Below are 8,527 nucleotides of genomic sequence, written 5' to 3'. Positions count from 1 at the left end.
ATAGCAGTCAATTAACATGACCTTAATGAATTATGAGCCTTTGTGCTTTTTTTTTTACAACATACATTCTTGAAAATTCACAAAAAGTGACATTAGCTGATGATTATCTCATAGAACAAAACGTATACAATCTAAGCCTGTGTTTCCCACAGAATGTATTTTAGGGGTTTATACAAAACCCCTAAAAAAATGGCATTTAATTTTCTCCAGACCATGGCATAGTTAGTGCCTAGAGAAATAGTAATGGTGTCTTTCTGTAACACAAAACCGAAAATGTTAAAAGTATGAAACATGGAGATATAGCCTTGTGGGAACACTAACACTATTAAGGAGTGTAGTTATTAAAAATAAAAAAAATTGTATATATATATATATATATACATTTTTTTAAATTACTACATATATATATATATATATATAATTTATTGCTGATGTGAAAGATAAGTTCCTTATGTTCCAAAACCGTACTGCAAGCGATGCATTTAACATTCAGAACGAGCGTCGGGGATCTTAACAAAACACCCCCGCCCAGAATATACTATGTCAATATGTGCTAAAGCATTCCCGACCAGAAGATTATATGTCAATATGCAGTTAGCGTCTATGAATGAGGTAAACCTCGGCGAGTCAGATGTCTGTTTTGACAAACCGTTTTTTCGACAGGCAGGGTATTCTAATAGCCCTTCTGAGACTGACTCCACCAGTGTGAACAGTCCTATTGAGGAAAACGAATAGTTAACTGTAGGGTAAGATGACAAAACACGCGGAAAGACTAGCCCAAACTAGGGTCGGAACTAAATATGAGATGGATGTTTCTAAACGAAAGTGTTTTTGTGACGGACCAATGAAAGTTGGAACGTGCTACCTTTAAAGTTTTCCGCCTATTTCTCCGCAATATTCCATTCCTCCTCTTGTCTGGTTGTGATTGTGAACTGAAAACGTTGAGTACACTTTTGAATGACTGATGTGGATGTGTTCACCATGCAAAGCTTGGCCTTGGCTTTTAACCATAGATTATTTAGAAGAGAATAATCCTCTTACATGGCTAGCCAGTAGCTAGCTTTTTAACTTATAAAGCTAGCTATAATCGTTCAACACTTCGTAAAGTTACGTTTAGAATTGCTGCTCGGTTCTTGACTTAAGAAACATTTGACATGCCTAATTAATGTTACACCCATTGTAAACCGATATGTTATGGACACCTTACGTTATTTGTTTTTCCCTACATCCTACTGTCTCTTGTCTTTGCAGATGCAGCAGTGCACATTAGTCAGTGCATCCGGCGCTCGTGTCCCACTAGCCGATGGCCGAGCCGTGATCCTAGGTCGTGGTCCAGAGACTGGAGTTATTGACAAGAAGTGCTCCCGACACCAGGGTAAGAGGACTAGCTAGCTAACGTTAGATACGTACCAATGGCCATGTTCTAATTATTTATCTTACCTCCCAAAGTATGCACTTGTTCACTTCCCTTCATGGATTTAAAAATAAATTAATGGTATATGGAAACTCCCTCTTGCCCATGCGTACACCAGTTCAATGCGTTTAAATGTGTGAAGAGTAAGCTTCAGGAGAAAGGAGAGATTATTGGGATGCTGCTTTTTAATTGCGGTGTCCGGTGGGATTACTCCAGCCAGCTATCTAAACTGCACAACTATCTAAAATGTGTCATATTCCTTCTAGTGAAGCTGGTGGCCTGTTATGCAGACAAGGAGGTACTTGTAACACAGGTATGAAATTATTACATTGTGCCTGTTGTTGAGGCCAACGCTCTCTTATCTTAGTTTTACACTCAACACTACTGCTTAACCTGTCTGTAACTGCTGTCAAAGTATAGTTTTCCTCTTCAGCTTGGCCCCAACCCCTCATCCTTGGGCAGTGAGAGTCTTGGTAGAGGCCAGTCTGGCCGACTGACCCATGACAGCACCCTCTACCTGGTTAACCAGAGCCACCCCTTCAGAGTGCAGTTCTCTGCTTCCAACGAAACCTCCTCATCCTCTGCCCAGAAGGGGAAGGTTGTAGAAAGGTTGAAAGCATTGGATAAGACAAAAGGAGGAAAGAACGACAGAGGGAGGGAGGTTCAAAGCACAGTTCCCAAACGCAGCATCCAAGACTTTTTTGCTTCCTCTCCCAAGAAGGTATGAGAACACGTTCATCTTAACTGAGAAAATTGCATGCATTTTAATTTGTCTAGCAATATTTAGAGTAACTGAAAGGACCTAACGTATCACTTCAACTGTTCAAAATGCCCCATGTTTTCTCAATGCCAACCTCCAATTTAAGTGAAGTTTAGTTTGACCATGGTTGCATTTTTGTTTTTCACTCAGGCATCCAAGAGGCCACACAGTTCTGAGGAGCCCCTGCAGGAGAAGCGTAGGAGGACTACAGGCTCCGACAGTGGGGGCGAGGACGAGGCTGAGAAGCTTGTTGAGGAGAAGCTCCGACAGCTCCAGGAGATGTCAGAGAGTGCTTCAGGGGCTAGCAGAGACTGTGTCCAGCAGCAGGCATCAGTCTCAGCCTGTTCTCGAAGCCACTGGCAGCAGATTGGAAACCTCATGATCTACACTGCTGTTGGCGTCACTGGAAGCACCAAGGTAAGAGCTAACTAGGTAATTCTGTAAAACTCAATATTTGATTTAAGCCAATGAGTCTGTGTGTTGTTTGAATGAGATGCTGAATATCATTTTACTTTGGCCATCCAAGGATGAAAACGTTTTAGGCCTACATTTGTTTCCACCAACAATCTAATTGTCTCAAAGTTCGCTTTCAACCAAGCAGTACAAACACAATTACTTTTAGTAACATCACTTTAAGGCCGACCCATCTTTCTTTCTGGCCCAGATTGCTGGATTCGACATTGACGGGTGTATCATCACCACCAATTCTGGCAAAGTGTTTCCCACCAGCCCAGATGACTGGAGGTCAGTCAGTCTGCTGTTCTGTCAAGTTGCGTCTCTGCGTCTGGCCTCCTCTCGCTTTGCTTTCTCTCCTCATCCCTCTTCCTCATCTCTTGACTTGAGTCATTTCCTTGCCTTTATTTGTTCTCTTATCTCCTTTACAGGATTCTCTTTCCCGAGATCCAACCCAAACTGGCCAGTTTATTAAAGAAAGGCTACAAGGTAGAAGCAAACATATAAATGTATTGTCAAGCATGGACACGGCAAAGCTGTTCTACGAGAAATATTTATTATCCATCCTTTTAATGGTAATATGTGGCTAGATGAATAGCTAACCATGTCTCTGTTGCCCCTCCCAGGTTGTGTTTTTCACCAATCAGATGGGTATATCTAGGGGGAAACTGAAGCCTGAGGATTTCAAGTCTAAAGTGGAGACCATTCTGAAGACATTACAGCTCCCCGTACAGGTTAGTCAAGAAACATTTAAACACAAAAATGGCGCTTGAAATCAGATTCACTATTGTATCTATGTGTTTGTCGGTGTTTTATTGTGTGTAATTCAGATGTGGACACCTTTAACTGTGTATGTGTGTCTCAGGTCTTTGTGGCGTCTGGTCCTGGGATCTACAGGAAGCCAGTGATGGGGATGTGGGAGCACCTGTGCGAGAAGGTGAGACCATAAGGCACGCATCATATCAGACATTGTGAATAGGGATTACATGTAGACGACGATTGTGTCCTACAAACCACCTCAACACAGGTGTGTCGCAAAAGGTTCACAAAGCCAGCTCCATTTAGCACTGTCTAGTTGTTTGTCATCCACTCGGACCACATTACCCTGGTGAGTCATGACAGTCACTGCTTCAACATTTACATGACATTTTAGTCATTTAGCAGACACTCTTATCCAGAGCAACTTACAGTAGTGAGTGTTTATATTTTCATACTTCAGCAGAAATAAATAGAATGGGAATAGAAATTTCTCCATCTAGAAATGTATTTTTCCCTGCTCCCAACCCCCTGAAACAACAAACATGGTTCAACATGTTTTTCCTCTCTCAGGGTAATGGCGGCGTGGCTGTAGACAAAAGCCAGAGTCTCTATGTGGGAGGTGAGTCAACAACAACAGAACAACCCATAGCAACATAACGTCTTCCTCTTACTTAGCCTATTCTTATCCTGACTCTTGTAAGTGATGTGCTGCTTATGGTCACGTTTGATGAACGTGTACTCGCCCTCCAGCAGCTGAGAGCCTGAGACCTTTCCCTCTCCTCTGCCACAGATGCAGCGGGACGGCCTGTTAACTGGGCTCCTGGCAAGAAGAAGAAGGACTTCTCCTGCAGTGACCGACTGGTGAGAGCACCTGCACTAACCTCTCGACCAGTCTGTTCACTTGTCGACCAGTCTGTCCTGACCTCTAGTTCCAGCGCATCTTCATTACACAAACAACAAAGTGTCCCAAATAGTAGGCTGAAACGAGGAATTTCAATATGATAAAACTCAGTAGAGACAAATCAGCAGAGAAGAATGTTCTGTGTCTACTGACTGTGTGAAAGGTTGATTCTTGCTATGGTGTAGATACAGTTTATGACCAGGTGTTGTACCTGCAGGCATTGCATATCTTAACGCCTGACACTGATTTTTTTCTCTCTCCCTCTCGACTAGTTTGCTCTGAACCTTGGACTGCAGTTCCACACTCCAGAGGAGTTCTTCCTGGGCTGGAAGACCGCCCCCTTCAGTCTTCCTCCATTTGACCCTGTGAGTAACCGGGTGGATATCTGTGGTATTCTGTCTGCACAGAATACATACAGTGCCTTGCGAAAGTATTCAGCCCCCTTGAACTTTGCGACCTTTTGCCACATTTCAGGCTTCAAACATAAAGATATAAAACTGTATTTTTTTGTGAAGAATCAACAACAAGTGGGACACAATCATGAAGTGGAACGACATTTATTGGATATTTCAAACTTTTTTAACAAATCAAAAACTGAAAAATTGGGCGTGCAAAATTATTCAGCCCCCTTAAGTTAATACTTTGTAGCGCCACCTTTTGCTGCGATTACAGCTGTAAGTCGCTTGGGGTATGTCTCTATCAGTTTTGCACATCGAGAGACTGACATTTTTTCCCATTCCTCCTTGCAAAACAGCTAGAGCTCAGTGAGGTTGGATGGAGAGCATTTGTGAACAGCAGTTTTCAGTTCTTTCCACAGATTCTCGATTGGATTCAGGTCTGGACTTTGACTTGGCCATTCTAACACCTGGATATGTTTATTTTTGAACCATTCCATTGTAGATTTTGCTTTATGTTTTGGATCATTGTCTTGTTGGAAGACAAATCTCCGTCCCAGTCTCAGGTCTTTTGCAGACTCCATCAGGTTTTCTTCCAGAATGGTCCTGTATTTGGCTCCATCCATCTTCCCATCAATTTTAACCATCTTCCCTGTCCCTGCTGAAGAAAAGCAGGCCCAAACCATGATGCTGCCACCACCATGTTTGACAGTGGGGATGGTGTGTTCAGCTGTGTTGCTTTTACGCCAAACATAACGTTTTGCATTGTTGCCAAAAAGTTAAATTTTGGTTTCATCTGACCAGAGCACCTTCTTCCACATGTTTGGTGTGTCTCCCAGGTGGCTTGTGGCAAACTTTAAACGACACTTTTTATGGATATCTTTAAGAAATGGCTTTCTTCTTGCCACTCTTCCATAAAGGCCAGATTTGTGCAATATACGACTGATTGTTGTCCTATGGACAGAGTCTCCCACCTCAGCTGTAGATCTCTGCAGTTCATCCAGAGTGATCATGGGCCTCTTGGCTGCATCTCTGATCAGTCTTCTCCTTGTATGAGCTGAAAGTTTAGAGGGACGGCCAGGTCTTGGTAGATTTGCAGTGGTCTGATACTCCTTCCATTTCAACATTATCGCTTGCACAGTGCTCCTTGGGATGTTTAAAGCTTGGGAAATCTTTTTGTATCCAAATCCGGCTTTAAACTTCTTCACAACAGTATCTCGGACCTGCCTGGTGTGTTCCTTGTTCTTCTTGATGCTCTCTGCGCTTTTAACGGACCTCTGAGACTATCACAGTGCAGGTGCATTTATACGGAGACTTGATTACACACAGGTGGATTGTATTTATCATCATTAGTCATTTAGGTCAACATTGGATCACTCACTGAACTTCTGGAGAGAGTTTGCTGCACTGAAAGTAAAGGGGCTGAATAATTTTGCACGCCCAATTTTTCAGTTTTTGATTTGTTAAAAAAGTTTGAAATATCCAATAAATGTCGTTCCACTTCATGATTGTGTCCCACTTGTTGTTGATTCTTCACAAAAAAATACAGTTTTATATCTTTATGTTTGAAGCCTGAAATGTGGCAAAAGGTCGCAAAGTTCAAGGGGGCCGAATACTTTCGCAAGGCACTGTATGTGTGTGCACTTGCACATCTGACTGTGTGTGTGTGTGTCTCTCTCCAGAGGAAATGTGACTCTAACGCCTGTCTATATGACCCGCCCAGTGCCTCCCTCACCTCCACCAAGCAGGAAGTAATCATTGCCGTGGGTTTCCCTGCTTGTAAGTGGACGTGCATTCCTTATTTTTCTGCCATCCTCCCTCTCTCTTTACTGACGACCCTCTCCCTTCTTTCTTTTTTTTTATCCAGCTGGGAAATCAACCTTTTTCCACACACACATCGTCCCCAAAGGTTACGTGTACGTGAACCGGGTGAGTGGATCAGTATGCTGTTGGCTCTCTTAACATCCACACACACACACCCACACACACACATATACACACACTGACCTGACATGTGTTTGTCAGGATACCCTGGGCTCTTGGCAGAGCTGTGTTTCGGCCTGTGAGCGGGCACTGAAGGAGGGGCGCAGCGTGGCGGTGGATAACACCAACCCAGACCTTGAGTCTCGCAAACGGTACCCGTCTCTGTGCTCCTACTAGTGTGTGGAGCACTTTTGGTTTGCAGTTCATGAACAACCTAAACCACTTACATATCAGAGAGTGGTAAATCTGCTACATGCATGAACCAAACCAGAGATATTTGATTGAGTGTGTTTGTAGGGAATAACATGGACCTTCTATACGTTGTCCCCCTCCAGGTATGTTGACGTCAGCCAGAGTTTGGGCGTGTCCTGTCGGTGCTTCAACTTCTCTGCCTCCCTGGAGCAGGCCAAGCACAACAACAGAGTAGGTCTCCTCTCTCCCTCTACTGAACTGTATATACCAGACTACACATGATTCATTCTTCAGCAGTTCAGAGTAGAGGATGACATGAACTTGCGACCTGATCGTACACACAGAATAGCCCAACCTGGGACTTAAACGACAACCATCTGGTTCAATTTCCAATGTACAGGCCATGGGATACACCCAGTTCAATATAGGCTCTGAGGTACTGCCCTGATGCATAGTGTTCATTTTTGGGCTCTTCTTGTGCTGTACAGTTCCGTGAGATGGCCCCCTCCACCACCAAGCACCTCAAAGTCAATGACATGATCTTCCACAGTTACAAGTAAGTGACATTGGATGTTATATCAAGGGACTTCACAGCATCACATTCTCAACGTAGGGATTCACTGGCCTCTAAAATGGGTTTAAAAGATCAGAGCGCACTAATATAACATATGTCTTTATGGCTGTGTTTACAGAGCCAGCCTAATTCTGATCTTTTGGCAAAAGATCTGATCTGATTGATCTTTTTCCACTAATTGGTCTTTTGGCCAGAATTGGGTTGCCTGTATAAACGCAGCATGTCGTGTAAAATAAATGCATGTCTGAATGTATATGCCCACTCTGAACAGACTTTCTCTCCACACAGGAAGAAGTTTGTGGCGCCCAGTCTCTCGGAAGGCTTTTCAGAAATCCTGCAAATTCATTTTGTCCCAACCTTTACAGACAGCCAATCAGAGGCCCTCTTCAGGCAGTTCTCTGAAGGCTGATTGGGTGGCTGGTATTCCAACCTAAGATTCATCAGATTGTTATTGGAAAATAATCTGGCAGTCGTACCAGTCCAACATTTTTCTATGCTGTGGCTGTGTGTAGACAAACTATTTAGTTACCTGCTGCTAATCAACAAATCATTGCTATTACGCTACATACATTTTGAAGGTGCAGATGTTTTAACTAAATGTAACCACAGCAGACAGCACACATCAGTATTTTTGTTTGATTGGCTTGAGTTTCATATTTTCGTATCATGTTTTCTGGTCAGATATAACAGTACTTGTTTCCAGAAAGCCCAAAAATTAAAAAAACATGAGCAATGTTTTATTAATTGTATATTTTAATAAATTGTTATTAATTTAATTTGTTTTACAATGGATCCTATTCTGTAAAGTAAGGAAACTGAATGCATGTTTTTCTGCTAGTATGCCACCGTAAAGCAATATTTTCATGACAATCCTAGTTGAAATTCAGCTGTCCACATGGGTAGAAACTCCAACTCCTTCCCCAGGTGCTGTTTTACCCATGGCACTAATGTGGAAGTCTCTTGCATATCAGGCTGTCACTTCTGTCTTGGGCTGCGCATACATTCTTGGTGTCACAGCTCACTACTCCAGCCTGCAGGAAAGATCGAATAGAACCGTACAAAAAGTAGACTTAGCTTTGCCTAATGGAACAAAACA

The 8,527-nt window shown here is 42.9% G+C and overlaps 1 protein-coding gene across 2 annotated transcripts; it reads left to right on the top strand.

Annotated features, from left to right (window-relative positions):
* Positions 1-838: 838 nt before the first annotated feature.
* On the top strand, positions 839-8,204 carry LOC139382579 (polynucleotide kinase 3'-phosphatase). 2 transcript variants are annotated; one of them, XM_071126700.1, is made up of 18 exons: positions 839-940; positions 1,252-1,375; positions 1,681-1,727; positions 1,848-2,135; positions 2,325-2,591; positions 2,839-2,918; positions 3,059-3,116; positions 3,254-3,361; positions 3,493-3,564; positions 3,957-4,005; positions 4,177-4,247; positions 4,560-4,652; positions 6,365-6,461; positions 6,550-6,611; positions 6,708-6,817; positions 7,001-7,088; positions 7,346-7,413; positions 7,720-8,204. In XM_071126700.1, exons 2-18 carry the CDS (start codon positions 1,252-1,254, stop codon positions 7,838-7,840), a joined length of 1,803 nt encoding a protein of 600 aa, XP_070982801.1. In that variant the 5' UTR covers positions 839-940; the 3' UTR covers positions 7,841-8,204. The 2 variants fall into 2 exon arrangements, with proteins under 2 accessions (XP_070982801.1, XP_070982800.1); XM_071126699.1 differs by lacking the exon at positions 839-940 and having other exon boundaries at positions 1,057-1,375; positions 7,720-8,039.
* Positions 8,205-8,527: the final 323 nt, after the last annotated feature.

The sequence above is a fragment of the Oncorhynchus clarkii genome, chromosome 24, assembly GCF_045791955.1.
Source record: "Oncorhynchus clarkii lewisi isolate Uvic-CL-2024 chromosome 24, UVic_Ocla_1.0, whole genome shotgun sequence".
NCBI classification, from domain to species: domain Eukaryota; kingdom Metazoa; phylum Chordata; class Actinopteri; order Salmoniformes; family Salmonidae; genus Oncorhynchus; species Oncorhynchus clarkii.
Note: the sequence above shows the minus strand (reverse complement) of the source record. Positions and strands in the feature narration are given on the sequence as shown.

Coding starts and splice junctions, on each gene's coding strand:
- LOC139382579 (XM_071126699.1), top strand. CDS start 1,195: ATGGACACCTTACGTTATTTGTTTTTCCCTACATCCTACTGTCTCTTG. Junction 4,653..6,364: donor GTCTTCCTCCATTTGACCCT/GTGAGTAACCGG, acceptor GTCTCTCTCCAG/AGGAAATGTGACTCTAACGC. Junction 6,612..6,707: donor GTTACGTGTACGTGAACCGG/GTGAGTGGATCA, acceptor TGTGTTTGTCAG/GATACCCTGGGCTCTTGGCA.